General features: G+C 43.2%; 1 protein-coding gene across 4 annotated transcripts in view; it reads left to right on the plus strand.

The window, feature by feature from the left end:
- The window catches only part of EXOC6 (exocyst complex component 6), a 210,220-nt gene extending 194,724 nt beyond the window's left edge, over window positions 1–15,496 (plus strand). For all 4 annotated transcript variants that reach the window (XM_075841004.1, XM_075841006.1, XM_075841005.1 and 1 more), the window contains 2 exons: window positions 13,976–14,088; window positions 14,871–15,496. In XM_075841004.1, coding sequence (XP_075697119.1) covers window positions 13,976–14,088; window positions 14,871–15,003 — 246 coding nt within the window. In that variant the 3' untranslated portion in view covers window positions 15,004–15,496. The remainder of the gene's footprint in view (window positions 1–13,975; window positions 14,089–14,870) is intronic.
- Window positions 15,497–17,159: the final 1,663 nt, after the last annotated feature.

Here is a 17,159-nt window from a genome sequence, read left to right on the forward strand (position 1 = left end):
CTCTGTTAGAGATCGAATCAAATCTGACGACCAGGGCCGCCATCAGGGGGGTATTAGGGGTAGTACTGTAGGGGGCCCGGCCAAACTTAATTGAAAGGGGGGCCCGGCAACTGCCGCGACTTGCTTTTGGTAGAAAAAAACAAGCCCCTGCAATGGGGCCTGTTCTTTTCACCAAAACAATGTCGTGAGCTGCTGCGGGCCCCCGAGCTGCGGGCCCCCCTCTCATCACCGCCGCTTGCGCGCGTACGAGCGCGCACGACCGCAAGCGCGCACGACCGCAAGCGCGCGCCCACGTGCGAACGACCAGGTGCGCCGCCGAGAGGGAGCAACACAAGTACATCGACGGGGAAGGACAGCCACACAGGGACAGCGGCGCACGGTTACTTACCTGCTGGCCCGCCTCCGACTCCGCCTCCTCCTTGTCCTCCTCCGCCTCCTCCTTGTCCTCCTCCGCCTTGTCCTCCTCGTCCTCCTTGTCCTCGTCCGACTCCGCCTCCTCGTCCTCCTCCTCGTCCTCCTCCTCGTCCGCCTCCTCGTCCGACTCCGCCTCCTCCTCCTTCTCCAGAGCGTAGCTGCGTAAGGAGAGGGGGAGGAGTCTAGTTCTTGCGCGGCGGCAGTTCTACGATCCCCGCCATTTTCTGGAGCCTGGAGGTGAAGGACGACGTCTGGACCGAAGACATCGCCTGAAGAGGACTGGAGTGGGAGCAGCTCTTCTGACATGGTGAGTAAAGTGTGTGAAAGTGCTGTTTAAGTATGGCCCTGTTCACACAGAGTATTTTGCAGGCCGAAAAAATCTGCCTCAATATTCCTTAAAGAATTTTGAGGCAGATTTTGACCTGCCCACACTATCTTGCTGCGTTTTTTGCTGCGTTTTTTGCCCGCTGCGATTGAGGACAGCAGACAAAAAACGCAGGGAAAAATGCATTTTCTGCCTCCCATTTATTTCGATGGGAGGTCAGAGGCGGAACCGCGGCAAGAAAGGACGTGCTACTTTTTCTTTTTTCTGCGACTTACTCTCATTGATTTCAGATTAAATCAATGGGAGGCGGTTTTGGAAGTTTTTTGGTGCTGATTCTGACGCAGTGTCCGAGTCAATATCAAGGCCCAAAAACTCAGTGAACTGGGCCTTATTATTAGGGCTTATTCAGACGAACGTGTAATACGTCCGTGCAACGTGTGTGATTTTCACGCGCCTCGCACGGACCTATATTACTCTATGGGGTCGTGCAGACTGTCAGTGATTTTCACGCAGCGTGTGTCCGTGTGTCCGCTGCGTAAAACTCACGACATGTCCGATATTTGTGCATTGTTCGCGCATCACGCACCCATTGAAGTCAATGGGTGCGTGAAAATCCCGCCCAGCACTTCCGCAGCCGTATAAACTATGAATGAAAACAGAAAAGCACCACGTGCTACAAACAGAGTGTCATAATGATGGCGGCTGCGCGAAAATCACGTAGCCGCGCATCATACGCTGCTGACACACGGAGCTGTTATGGACCTTTTGCATGCGCAGAACGCCACGTTTTTGCGCACGCAAAAAGCACACGCTCGTGTAAATCCGGCCTTAGGGTAGGAACACACTAGGCATGAACGCTGCAGATTTTATGCAGCACATTTTATTGTGGACAATCCGCAGCGTATTACAGTCGCAGCAGAGTGGATGAGATTAGAACAAATCTCATCGACACGCTGCAAAAATAATGGACCTGCAGTGTGGCTTTTGGCTTTTTAAGCCTCAGCATGTCAATGTATTCTGTGGGATCGCCGCTCGTCTGTTGCGGAAATGCAGCGGTTCTGCCGCAAAAATCACAAATGAGAAAAAAAAGGTACTTTTTTACATTTATAAAAAAGTTTAGACTTGCCCCGGCCGTAGTCCAAGTGACGCGATCCTCTATTATTAGCACAGCCCGGAATAGAGGATCGCGTCACCAGCACTTTTTTTTTTTCTCATGTGTGATTTTTGCGGCAGAACCGCAGCATTTCCGCAACAGAGGAGCAGCGATTCCACAGAATACATTGACACGCTGCGGCTTAAAAAGCCACACTGCAGGTCCATTATTTTTGCAGCGTGTGAATGAGATTTGTTCTAATTTCATCCACTCGGCTGCGACTGTAATACGCATACGCTGCGGATTATCCACAATAAAATGTGTTGCATAAAATCCGCAGCGTTCATGCCTAGTGTGTTCCTACCCTAAGGCCGGATTTACACAAGCGTGTGCTTTTTGCGTGCGCATGCAAAAGGTCCATAACAGCTCCGTGTGTCAGCAGCGTATGATGCGTGGCTAGGTGATTTTCGCGCAGCCGCCATCATTATGACACTCTGTTTGTATGTTTGTAGCACGTGGTGCTTTTCTGTTTTCATTCATAGTTTATACGGCTGCGGAAGTGCTGGGCGTGATTTTCACGCACCCATTGACGTCAATGGGTGCGTGATGGGCGAACAATGCACAAATATAGGACATGTCGTGAGTTTTACGCAGCGGACACACGCTGCGTGAAAATCACTGACAGTCTGAACGGCCCCATAGAGTAATATAGGTCCGTGCGAGGCGTGTAAAAATCACGCGCGTTGCACGGATGTATTACACGTTCGTCTGAATAAGCCCTAACAATAAGGCCCAGTTCACAGAGTTTTTGGGCCTTGATATTGACTCGGACACTGCGTCAGAATCAGCACCAAAAAAACTTCCAAAACCTCCTCCCATTGATTTAATCTGAAATCAATGGGAGCCAGTCGCGGAAAAAAGAAAAATCAGCACGTCCTTTCTTGCCGCGGTTCCGCCTCTGACCTCCCATCTAAATCAATGGGAGGCAGAAAATGCATTTTTCGCTGCGTTTTTTGTCTGCTGTCATCAATCGCCGCGGGCAAAAAACGCGGCAAGATAGTGTGGGCAGGTCAAAATCTGCCTCAAAATTCGGTGCGCAGTTCCAGGCGGGTGCGCATGCGCGGGAGTTTGCGGGTGTGCGCGATCGGTCGCACGGGCGGCAGTGTTTGACGACCCCCATGCTACCCAGGGCCGCCATCAGGGGGGGGTATTATGGGTACTGATGTGAGAGGCCCGGCCAAACCTAATTGAAAGGGGGGCCCGCAGCTCACGACATTCTTTTGGTGAAAAAAACAAGCCCCATTGCAGGGGCCTGTTTTTTTTCTACCAAAGGCAAGTCGCGGCAGTTGCCGGGCCCCCTTTCAATTAGGTTTGGCCGGGCCTCTCACATCAGTACCCATAATACCCCCCCTGATGGCGGCCCTGGGTACCATAATATAGTGCTGGACGGAGTACCGTTAACAGGCGGTGCCACGGTAGGGGGGCCCAGAAAATTTAGCTGTAGGGGGCCCTGAAATTCCTGATGGCGGCCCTGCTGACGACCAGTTAGATAGACCATCTATATCTCCCAATAGGGCATATGGACAGGGGTCGTCTTCTTGAGACAACCCCCTTAATCTAATGTGTATGGGCATCTTTTAGAACCCGCAGACACATTTAAATACATATTACTGAATAATACTAGAAACATCCTTTGAACTTGTACTCCTCTAAGCCACCCACTTTAGATATGTTGCCCTATGAGAGGAAATACATACAGAATTACAATGGAATATATTTTCATGTAATTCCTAATCGCATTATGAGAAGAGTGTGTGAATTATCATCCCTTGATAGATTTGTGATATCTGTTGAGCACCGTGCATGACTTGTTCCATCAATGTTTTGACCTTTTCAACTTGCTGAAACTCCCCGGCACTCTTTTATTCATTTAAATCCCATGGCAAAAAAAAAATAATAGTGAGTTACTGGCACGACGGTCCTCTTTAAGCGCCCTGTTTAAGGTGCTTATGCAAAGTGTCAATAGTAGCAATTGGCCTAACAGTATGACAACATGCTTGGAAATGGGCTAATCTCTTGCTTGGGTTATTCAGAGGTCAGAAAGGGATTTTATTTTTTTTCCTCTTGCACCCCCATTCAGCTTCCTATGTGTTTTTATAACGGCTTTTTCTGTGGTAATGATAGCCCCGGGCTGGGGAACGATGGTTTTTACCCAGAGCTACAGATCAGCAGCAAGTGTTGTAACATGTTTATCAAGTAAACTGCACCTTACAAAAGGTAATTACATATACAATCAAATGGAGAGGTCACTTGATGATGAGGATTTAATAAACTATTTAGCATATGAACATCTTCACTTTTAAAGAAGTTTGTTATCCTTAGCAGTGCAAGGCTGTTGAGCCACAATGGACCTTTAATAATCAATGGGACTCTGGTGATGTAGGTTTATTGTGGAGCTGCTTTACAGATAATATAAGGAAAATGCTCATTATAGCAGTTCCCTAATGAGAATCCCTGGTTGTTTTTTTTATTGCCCCCATTTCTTTCTTCTTGATATTTTGCCATGTGACTGGTAGATGAAAATCTCATTTACGTGCCTGTGACACAACTCAATTTATTTTAATAGACTACAACTGTCTTGGGGGAGTCTATGTGTACCCCCAACCTAAACGTAAGGAAACACGCTCCTCATCATTGAAGTTGTAACCCCAAGAAAGGGAAAGGCGTAAGATTATGCAAACCAAGGAAGTAGCAGGTGTCACTAAGATCTGCAAATTATCAAGTTTTCAAGCACCTCGCTCCAATCTGTGGCATGTGGGCGGGGCATAAAAGTTTTTTAGCCTCACAAAACCTCAAAAATTTGATCAAGTGGTGTGGGATGATTGTGCGATGCCTCCTGTACGTCGATGTGCCAGTTATCGCAACGTGTCGCAAACTGAGAGGGACAGAATCCCTGAACTGAGAGACCTTGGCTCATCACTCCAGCGTAGTGCGCCTAGGCCGAGATAACAGCACTGTTCAACGTCGCGTGTCCCGGAGGTTGGGAGAACAACAACGAATGGGAATGACAGCAAGAGGTGCATGGAGGCTGATTGGAAGAATGGAGCATAGTGATCCATTCTGTACTGCAAGTGAAATTACACGTCACATCTCAAGCCTATGCTAGAGTGGCAACCAGTGTCGGAACAAACCATCAGAAGGTGTTTGCACGACATTGGGCTACGAGCCAGATGTCCAGCTACGGGTGTTCCATTGACCACTGCCACCGCTCACAAAAGCTATCATGGTGCACGGCAATGGAGGCTGGAATGGAGGTCTATCCTTTTTAGCGATGAGTCCTGCTTTTGTCTCGGACGCAATGATAGCTGGATATTGGTCTGGAGACCACATAGGCAAAGCCATGAAGAGGTCTTCACAAGGGAATGTCACACCGGTCCTACTGCTGGGATTATGGTGTGGGTTGGCATAATGTACGGTAGCCGGTCCCCTCTAGTCTTCATTTCAGCTCGGCTTTACATTGATTTGGTCGTGGAACCAGTGGTACGGCCATTTCTCCAAAGCATCCCAGAAGCCGTTTTTCAACAAGACAACGCCTGTCCGCATGTTGCTCGTGCTCTTGTCAGCAGCCTGCTTGGCCTAAATGTGCTACCGTGGCCTGCAGCATTTCTGGACTTGTGTCCCACCAAGCACATCTGGGACGTTATTGGTCAGCAACAATCTTGATGATTTGCGTGCCCAAGTGCATTCAGCGTAGCATAACATTTCTTAGACAACCATTAACAACCTCATTGATAGCATGGCAAGGCATGTAAGTGCATGTATTTCTGCGCGTGGCGCTCAAACTTGATACTGAATAATTTTAAGATATTTGGAATAATTTGGTTCCATTTTTTTATTAATTTCATATCATTAACATGTCTAACGATCCTGTGATTTCCACAATTACAAAACCTTCTCTTCTTGGTACTGCAATTTCAATGTTGAGGAGTGTATATTAACAGCAATCCTCTCGTGTATCTAGTATTGGAATTGCTCCTGTTATTGGCAGGAGTACATTGGGCAATAGAGCAGGCTTCATTTAAGGCAGCCTGGTGTTTTATGAATTAATTCAGTTAGTCTGTTCTGTTAACAGAATCACCCCTGCTACTAAGGGGATGGATTAAGCTAATAGGCAGCAAATATTAAAGGGATAATCGGTTAGTTGAATGTTATTTCTTGTTGTCTGGGAGAAGCCATTACAGGCTGGGGTGAAGCTGACTGTAGTGCTCCTCAAAGGGATTACTGACAGAATGTTCAGAAAAATGCTTGCCCCATAGAATCACTACTTTATCTCCTATATCGCCAATTCTAAATGTGGTTTTACATGGGCAGATAATAGGTTGTAAACACAAGCGAATAACGAGAGCCCATTGAAAATAAAGCTTGTTGATCCACACGCTCTTCCTCTATTCAAACGGAGAAGTGATCGGGAGTATGGGGGAGAATGATCGTTACTGCGATCATTCGTCCCCATACATTTGTATCCGATCAGTAACACATTTTTTTTTTTTACTTATTTAAGACCACGTATCAAACCGCGGTACAAAATGGGGAAGTACAAAACAATATTACATACAGCAAATAGTACAGCAGTACCGAGTTAACAAAGTCAATTTTGAGCAATAACATACAAATGTATTACTTCACATATCAGTAAGTACATAATAAAAAACTGAACAAATAGCCTTTCCTTATCAGAAGAAAATGTAAGAAAAAATTTGCTGAGAACCAGTCAATGGCAGCAGTTAACAGAGGAACGGGGGACCGCAGAGAGACGTCAGCCAATTCTAGACCCAAGCAATCTGAGCAATAGCAAACTATGAGCTAGTATGAGGGTTGGCTGTCCAAGAGCTCCACACTTTCAGAAATTTATCAGGGCTTCATAAGGGAGCTTAAAGAGTGGCAAGGTAGAATTAACCAGAGTAATCCATGCTGTCAATGTAGGAAGTTTTGGATGTATACGAGGAAGTCCTACTTTAAGCTCAATAAATTCTAATACCTCAGCTCAGAAAGTATTAATTATCAGACACTCCCAGAACATGTGTAGGAAGGAGCCCTCAGCTCCGTGGCACCGTGGACAGACAGGAGTAGGTATATGTCCCTTTCTAAATAATTTGGAAGGGGTGTAGTAAATTTGGTGGAAAAATTTCAATTGTATAAAAGTCAGTCCCTTCTAGATATTAAGGGACCTGTTAAAGCAGATAGCATTTCCTTATGATCATCTGGAGATACAGAGGAAAGAGTCTGAGACCAACGATCCAAGGCTCTAGCAAGTTTATTAGAAGCTACCGTTAACAACTGCCTATAAAGTGTGGAGAATGGTTTAGCCAACCTCTCCTGTGTTACCCAATCCTCCACCGGGGTTGTACATAGTCTGATATTATATCCTGCAAACTGCGATCAGAGGGCATGTCTAAGCTGGAAATAGCAGAACCTGAGAGGAGTCGCGATCTGGTGTTTGGACCAAAGTTGCACAAAAGTAGCTATTTTATAATACTCTACTACATCCTCTAAAGTTAATATACCCAGGGTAGCACACTCACTAGGGTTAGGGGAACCCCTCAACTGCGGCAGAAGCGGGTTATGCCAGAGTGGTGTTCTAGGTGACCAGGACACCTCTTGTGAGTCAAAGAGCAAGGAAGATCTTTGTCAGACCTTCAGAGTAGTTTTCATTGGGATTGTGAGTGCGTGTCGGTAACACATTCTTAAGGACGCAGATACAATTAAGTCTCCTTGTGAGGGCCAGGATCAGTTTTTAACGGCCGTCACAAGCATGGCTTTCTGAAAGACGGCCATTAAAAACTGATCCTTTGACTTTTATGGTGGCCATCGGGCCATGAAAATGGACAAAAATAGAAGATGTTACATTTTTTGGCGGCCAGCATTCACAGGCCGTTAAAAAAAAAAAACGTGTGAATACACCCATAGAACTTCATTGTTCTGAAAAATGCAGTGTCGGCCATTAAAAAAACATCCGTTACACAACTGTTTTTTAAGTGTCATACTTTGGCCACATAACACTTCCATAAAGCTGCCACCACCACTAAACACTACAAAAATAATATACTGAACAATGCCTAAATAGCAATGCCACACAATGTCATACAAACTTAATACCACCATACAGTGCTCAAATAATACCAACATACAGTGACTAAATAACAGCTCTATAAATAAAGTATTTAGTCACATTTAAACCTTGTACTGCGCTAACACTGCATTTCAATTAAAGGGGTTGTCCAAGTTCAGAGAAAAGGGTCTGCTTTTTTTCCCCAAAACAGGGCCACTTTGGTCCATCGGCTGTGTCTGGTATTGCAGCTCATCCCCATTCAAGCAGTTATGGTGGTCACTAGCATAGGGTGCAAGGCCATTTGAGGCAGCGTCTACAGCAATAGCAGCTAATGCACCCTGTGGAACCACACAGATCGCGCATCCCTAAGGTCTAGCCCTACTAACGTATAGCTGCCATTACTATTCTCACAGGAGTTCCTAGACCTAGACTGCAAATGGCAAATCTACCTAGTTGTGCAGCAATATAGAAGCATTGGATGTTTAACTTGGCAGATTTTCTATTTGAGTCTGGAAATACTTGGTGACTACTACTTTGGGAGCTGTCATGGCGGCCACTTCCTGTTGTCACTCCAGGAAAACACATAGGAAAGAATCAGATATAACTAAGAAACGGCTGAATTAAATTGTTACCAACTTGACAAAAGAAGACGACTCAAGAAAGTTGATTTACTGGGGATTTTTTTTTAACTTAAGGTGGAAATGCGCTTGAAAGAAATGATACCTTCTCAGCAAGAAGATCTCTCGCCTCCTTGGAAATGATGAAAAACCAAAGTACTTATTGAAAATATAATCTCAGATACAGAAATTAAATGGGGTTTAAAATGTACAGACAGCTTTAGCTGCAATCTAGGATAACCGAGATAAAATCTGTCTCCTACTGAAGCATTAGGCCTTATTCATTCCTACAACAAAACAAACAAAGCATTTAGGAGAGAAACTTGTAATGAATTTTAGGCACCGTGGTGACATGACACAATCGCCCTGCCATTAATGGATCGTCCTCAGCTTGTGAGTGCCAAGTGCCTTAAGATAACCGCTCAAGTAAGATAGATGGGGCCGGCCAGGTACGGACAGATCACTTTCAGTTTTGAGAATGAAGAGAACAGATTATCCCCCTGTAGAAAGACATCTATTGGCAATTTCACTTCCAGGGGGGTCTGTTGTGTATTGTAATGTTGCTGAAGCTCTGGGAGTAGATTTTAACCTTTTCATGACCAAATGGGTGTGTGCATACAGCTAATAGCAATGACACGGCTAGGTTTTTCATGATATTCTATGTCTAGTTATTTGTAATTATTCATGAGGTCATAATCCATAGGGATACATAGAGGTGCTCAATGTATGGCAGCAGCACAACAGCCGACTGCCACTGTTGGGAATCACTGGTCTATGGCCATTTATAGGCTGCTGTGAAAAATAAGCGGTCACAAAAGTTTTGGCATTGAAAGCATGGCAAAAACTGCACCCACCTGGAGGCAAAGATGATGATGACATATAACAGGACCAGTAGAGAAAAGAAGTACTATGCACACCAATATGGAATTATTTATCCAAGTAAATAATTTATTTATTTGTAGCCAGTGACAGTGCTGTCACTGGCTACAAATAAATAAATTATTTACTTGGATAAATAATTCCATATTGGTGTGCATAGTACTTCTTTTCTCTACTGGATCGGGTTGGGCCCCTACTCATGCACCCACACCATTACCTAGTGCTATCCGAACCTTGTAACTAATATAACAGGACCAAATACAAACAAGAAAGAAACGGCAGCTTCATGTTAAATAGATTCCATGTTTTCGTCTAAATTGAAGGGGATTCTGAGCTCATGTATTGTGCTTGTATGAGGCGAGTATTTCTTGTAATGAATGGTATGACATCAAGGAATACCCACATTACTGAGTCAGAAGATCAGGAACATTATCTGAAATTGCATATAATTGCGTCTAGCGCAGTGGAATGTATATGTTCGGTCTGGTTAAAAAGTGATTTCTCTGAGCTGCCGGTGGAAAAAAAATTGTTTTATACCTCTTTCCCCATCAAACCCGGCTGCACCCCCAATTACATTATTATTACAGAGCCTTGATAATACTGTGCACATTATTAGACATAACCCCAAAATGACTCCACTATGAAATTATTACATATTGTTAAAAATTATATATCAAAGGGGTTGTCCAGGCAGGGGGCAATTTTTCATACTGATGACCTATCCACAGGATAGGTAATCAGTATATGATTGGTGGGGGTCCGACACCCACACCCCGTAATGATCAGCTGTTTCAGCAGAGCTGCAGTAACCCAGCACCGCCGCTAAACAGTGTACGGAGTCATCTGCTTCTGGCACCGACCACTGCATAACTTCTGGTACCTGGAGGCAGCTGATCGGTCCAGAGCCCAGGTGTCGGACTGCTACCATTCGTATACTGATGACCTATCCATCAGTATGAAAAACCACTCCCTGCCTGGACAACCCCTTTAAATCTTACAACTTCCATTTTTCTATTTCCTCAATTAATTTAATAGAAGACATAGCACTGTTCATCCTGAACCTCCTAGTTCATGAATGGCTGAGCTGCAGTGACACAGATGGAATCATAGGGCAGGGCGAGAAAGGAGGAATAATTCTGTATAACAATGAAAAGTAATAAGCTATTCAGGATCTGTAAAAAGTTGGGAATAAGTGTGATGGATGCAATACGTATTTGCTATCCAGCATTTCTTAATTCAGAAACAGAGAATTGAACCAGAATTCTGACATACATGCTGTGCATCACATTTATTAACAGTTTTAGATACTTTTATCGACACGCTCTGCAAGAGGGCATGGCTTAATGGGAAGGGGTGTGAATTAAAATGCGACACTGAGCCAAAAATGCTCCAAACATTTTTTTGGCAGAAACTAAGCCAACTAATAGGTAGTATAAGGGAGAAAAAAAGTGTTTAACATGTCTAGCAAGATACGCCAAATCATACAGGGTGCGCCACCATAAATTTGCCACATTTTCTGATTGCCTTGTCTTAGTTTCCGCTGTCTAAAACTTAAACAGTGTTAGTAAATCTGCCCAATGGTTCCTTGGAGGCTAAATCTGCATTAAGACGATCAACAAAGCCATTGATAGAAATTGAGGTTGTCCACTTGGATTGCACATCTGAGCAGCTGAAGAAGGGTGGGACCTCTGTGTGATTGACAGCTCGGCTCTCAGACTCCGTTTCATCACAGGCCTATGTTGCGAGATGACTACACATAGCCAAGATATACACACAAACAGCAGCAAGGAATGACATAAAGAAAGGTACAGCCTGACTGCTCAGTCCATGGACATGCGTGGAGTGCTCCCTAGGATACAAGACCACGCTGCCCCTGGGTGAATAAATGCTGCTCACTCAGAACCTAGTGGTGAGATTTAGTAGAAGTAGTACAAACAAATAATGGAGTCGTCGTCCATAGAAACGAATCAGGCTGCTGTTTCCAATTTACAAAGGGCCATCAAAAATGGTAACTGAATTAATTGGTTGCAATGGGCAACTGCTCCACTTTTTCTTTCCCTCATTTTTGATAGAAATTCGAATATTAAGCCTAGTAACCGACAATGACAAAAGACGGATTACAAATGGAAAAATAGTTTTGAGCACTGTAGTAGTAGATGGACATTTTCCATCAGCACAATTATTGGGTAGGAGCTCATTAGTCTCTGTTCACATAGCCCTCAGGAGCCTAAATTGGGGGTATCATAATTTTTTATGCCAAAATTAACGCAGCATTCAGTGCTATTCTCTCACTATCAAAACCTCAAAAGAACTCGGACATATTATAAGTCAGTGGGTTCTGTGGATCCCCATCTGTGGATCCGGCTCAGCATTATGGCACCAATGTGAATAAAGCCTTAAATAATCCTTCATGTCCATTTTATTACAGGATCCCTTTTTTTGTTTTTATTTTAATAATTTAGCTTAATGTGTAATGGCAACTGATTAATTTCTTGATCAGTAGCCGAGCATAAAAAACACAAGCCGGCCTTATATAAAATAGTGCCCGGATGTCGTCAATGCAAATTATTTATAAGACAAAAAGTGTGCTCCAGGGATGTAGACGGGTCCCAATTGCGGTCTCCCCGCTCCTGATTTCATTGAATGTAGCCCTTTCCTTTCCTATAAGGCACCGCTGTGTTTTTTGTTTTGTTTGTGCAGGAACTTTATTCCTTCACAACAGCCGTCAGTATGAGTAAAGATTTCAGGAAATAATAAAATTGTTAGGTTTGATTGACAGAGAAAGACAGCTAACTGTTTTATGGAGAAAGCTAACATATGCCAGAGGGGGGTCCATTGTGTAAATGGAAGGATTGATCACATACTCACAGTGGGAGCCTCTGCATTCAGGCCGAGCTTTCTTTCTATAGCAGACCCTGTAGAGTTGAAGAGAACAGATGCACCCCTCACCCTCAGCCATAGACCACTCTGTGAATGCCTCGATTTATTTCAATAAAATACGTCTCCAGCGCACCCCCAGAGTTAAATATTACTTCCCGCTCTGTCTGATGTACATAGGGAAAGCGTGAAAGCCATTATACTAAGAGTCTGTTAAATTAGATGGGTGTTAGAGTTTACATTAAGGTCACTATATAACCAAAGAAGAGGCCACAATTCTATCCAGTTTCCAAAAATCCATAAATCTCAGCTTTATTGCTCCTTTGACCCTACAGTTCCCCTTTATTTTTTCTCTAATTACCATGATATGACCAATATATTGGAATATGCCAATTCCTTTAATGCCACAATAGAGCAAAAATGGGGTTTAGAATTGAGCGCCACTGATCAAAGAGGATTTTGGTAGCACAATTGCATATCAAAATTGACTGTACAGCTTAGTCTGCTGTCTCTTTAAGGAAGAGATTTTTTTTAAAAAAAAATGTAAGCATCTTAAAGCTGCTTTCTCATAGCAGTGGGTCCTATTTCAGTATTTCACAGTATTATCAATTACCTATAAATCAATTGAAATTAATATTTTATTCAATATGGAGCTACATTTATTAGGGAATTATGCGTTAGTAGAGGGGTCCCCTATTTAGGACCCTAAAGTGGAGATGGGCGGCTACAATGATCCTCTCTCCCTCTTTGGAGTACCCGGCAAATCCATGTATTACACATTTCTGATTCTAATGGGCACTGTGTAATGCTTTACTTCACCTCTAGTGGTGCTGCAGGGAAACCGAGCACTTCTTGCCAAACAGATTACAAGTGATCACTAGGGGTCCCCATAATCGGTTTATCATCGGGGGACCCCTTCTCACGAAAAGGGATTCTCCAAATTTGACAACGCCTTTAAGATCGTGATCATGGCCACTTTGAGATCTTGTGGATCCCTCTCACTGCTAATAACATCACATGTACCGGTTAATAACATACTTGGGTAATTGTAAATTTTTGTATATAGGTGATCCCAGGAAGCTACAGCAAGGTCAGTAAAGTTTATAAGCAGGGTACTTACGTGCTGCAAACAATTATAAACTGGATAGGAAGTGGGTTTGAAATGGCTTAAAGGGATTATGGGTTTAAAGCTGAATAAATGGTTCGCTGTTTTAGTTTAGACACATTAGCTTTTAAAAGATTACTAGTGTATTGACCAACAACCTCTGGAGCAGTTCTAAAATAATGATCTGTGCTCAGGGGGTATCATTTTATTTGTGTTTGGGAAGGAGGCATTCCCTGGAGTTTGCGCTCTTCTTCTGAGCCTGGGATTCCCCGCTGAGGATAATCTAGTAGGGGATGTTTAATGCACTTAATTAGAGCTAGTAAAGAATCTGGTTTAAATTAGCAAGGAATTCCACATACCCCACCCTGTCACTAATAATACCATTGGAAACGGAAGTATTACACACTGCTATCTCCCTGGTACAATGAGCCACTAGACGTTCTCTTATTACTCGTTACCTTGTATTTATGCAACTTCCAAATCAGTCATTAAAGTGTTAATTTCTCTGATCCAGCCTTGGTTGATAATGATGAGGATGATCTTCTATGTCTTTTAGCTTCTCGACCTGTTCATGATTTGGGATTGGTCTACATATCTGGCAGATTATGGTCAACCGAACTCCAAATATCTAAGAGTGAACCCAAGCACGGCTCTCATTCTACTCGAGAAGTAAGTTTTTATGCCTTCTGATAATTTCTATAGTAAAATTACGGTCCCTCCTCCGAATAATAGCACATAGAGGTCTCTCTCCGGGGCCGATGTATATGGATGACCTGCAACAAGCATGAGATATTCCAAACAGTCATTATCAGACGTCCCGAATATGTGTGCGAGCCTATGGTGAAGAACCTTGCACATACCTTGCCTTGGGTGACAGAATGGCGTGCTACCCCTGTATCCTGACACTTTATTGTATGTGGTTGATGGTATAAACAGGAATTTATCATTGAAATAATAGTATATTAATACATGTATGTGTTTTATGGACATGGTCCCTGGGAAGTTTTTGGGCTATAGAAACCTACGATGATAAAAACTGGGAAGTGTTATTACTATTCTATCTATCTATCTATCTATCTATCTATCTATCTATCTATCTATCTATCTATCTATCTATCTATCTATCTATCTATCTATCTATCTATCTATCATGTCATATCTATCTATCTATTATATATTTATTTATTTATCTATCTAATATCTACTATCATGTCATATTTATCTACCATCATCTATCTATCATCTCATATCTATCTACTATCATGTCATATTTATCTATCTTTCTACCATTTAAATTTTTCTCCAGCTACTGAAAATAAGTAACCCTGCTGCCCAATAATACGTATAGATTTGCCTGCATCGCCTAAGCTTCTACCGTGAAGGCAGTCCTGTTGTGTCATTGTACGGAGATATGGAATTACAGGCTGTCACTTTTCTCTTCCTGTCCCCAGGATGAAAGACATGAACAAGAAGAATAATATATTCGCTCAATTCAGGAAGAATGACCGGGACAGACAGAAGTTAATAGACACCGTGGTGAAGCAGCTTAGAAGTCTGGTGAATGGGATGTCCCAGCAATCTTAGTGGTGCCCGTAGTGTACAGAAGCCTATAATCAGCACATTTCTTTGCTGCAGAATAAAGTGTGCGCCTTACGTGTCGGATCGGACAGGACTAAATGTTTTTACGGTTGCTTTTTGTAACTATAATGTTTTTATATATCGCAAACAAGTGGCATCAGGATTGGAACCAGTCATTGGTGTGTACCGCAAATGAATGGACTATAAATATTGTATTTTAACTATTGCTGCTAACGCCTGCCACTTTTTCTGATTCTAGGGCATTTTAAGATGAGTTTTGTAAGTCGTGTGAAGTCATTGAGATGAAGGGTTTGCTAATGATTACCCCGCAGACCCCGATCATTGTCTTCTGAATGGACATGTCTTCCTATGTGAGTGTATGAGCAGCCACTTTTACTATAGATTTGGTTCTCAGGGGTTGTGATTTTCAACTATACTTTGTAAATATTTGCTTTTAATCTCCTTCAGGAATAAAAGGAATGTTAATGAAAATACTAAATATTGTGGTTTCTTTTCTGACAACGGAGTTAATTTTAAAGATTTATAATCTGGTCGAATTAAAAAAATATATATAAAATTAAAGGGGATTCCTGGCTTAAGAAGATAACATTAAACCTACCAAGCAACTTTTGGGGTAAACTTCTAAAAATTGGAGTTTTGCCAGAAATTTTCTGCTGCCTATAAAAATGGCGCACATGCCATCATGATCGTAGCAGCCGGTGAGAGGGGAGGTGCAGTAAGGGATTACTGGGGATGATGGAAGGGGGAGAGTGAAGGGGCTGTGGAAAAGACAAGGGACAGATTAAAGACCAAAATAACCATAAACATTTCATATCGTGAACCCGCCCGCTGCTGGAGGTGTTCATGGTAAAGTGGGGCCCATTTGCTGATTAGCATTGAGGCCCATTGCTAGTTGTTACGTATGGAAGTATATAAACTCCCCTTCTATAAAAAACAAAAAAAGTGGGCCTTATTTGTTATTCACACGATTGTATTTCTCATCCGTGCGCTTTCCGTTTTAACAACGGACATCACACTGACCCATACAAGTCATGAGGCTACTCGCACATCCATTTTTTCCAACAGAGTATGTGTCCGCTGCGGGAAACTCAAAGCATGCCCTGTTCTGGTTCGTTTTTTTTGTGGACCAGACTCCCCTATGAATGCATGAAAAAAAACGGACAGCACATGGAGAATATCAGCGTGCGGTCTATTCTTTACAGATCAGTTGCTAAATCAGAACAAAAAAGTGAAACCAGAAAGTGCTGGATAGAAAACCAGATGACACACATACGCAGCGCAGACATTCATGGATGAAAAACGGTTGTTTTGTGCTTGTTTGAATAAGGCCCAAGAAAAAGGGTCAATGTTACTTATAGTATTTGGTAAAATGCTCTTGAAAACTGATTGGTTGCTATGGAATCTGATAGGTTGCTAAGGCCTCGTGCACACATCCTTGTCCTTTTATACAGCTGCAAAACACGGATCCGCAAAACACCGCACACACATGGCTTCCGCTTGCGGTCCGTTTTTTAAACATACCATTGAATAGAATGGGCTAAACTGATCCGCAAAAACTGTCAGGAATAAGACTTGGGGCTTATTCAGACTAACGTGATATACGTCCGTGCAACGCGCGTGTGTTTTTACGCGCGTCGCACGGACCTATGTTAGTCAATGGGGCCGTTCAGACAGTCTGTGAGTTTCACGCAGCGTGTGTCCTATACGACATGTCCTATATTTGTGCGTTTTTTGCACATCACGCACCCATCGAAGTCAATGGGTGCGTGAAAATCACGCACAGCACCCGGAAGCACTTCCATGGGACGCGCGTGATTCGCGCAACAGCAGTGAAAACTATGAATGCCACGTGCTTTTCTGTTTATAAACATACAGAGTGTCATAATGATGGCGGCTACGTGAAAATCACACAGCCACGCATCATACGCTGCTGACACACGGAGCTGTTAAGTAACCTTTTGCGCGCGCAAAACCCCACATTTTTTGCGCGCGCAAAACTCACACGCTCGTGTAAATCCGGCCACAGTGGGTACTCATTAATATTGATTTCACACCAGTGTACTTCAACCGCAACACCCAGACCTCCTGCGGCTCTACTAAACCAAACTTAGATCACCACACAGCCCAAGACCTGATTTTTT

Source organism: Rhinoderma darwinii, chromosome 11 (assembly GCF_050947455.1).
Source record: "Rhinoderma darwinii isolate aRhiDar2 chromosome 11, aRhiDar2.hap1, whole genome shotgun sequence".
Taxonomy (NCBI): Eukaryota; Metazoa; Chordata; class Amphibia; order Anura; family Rhinodermatidae; genus Rhinoderma; species Rhinoderma darwinii.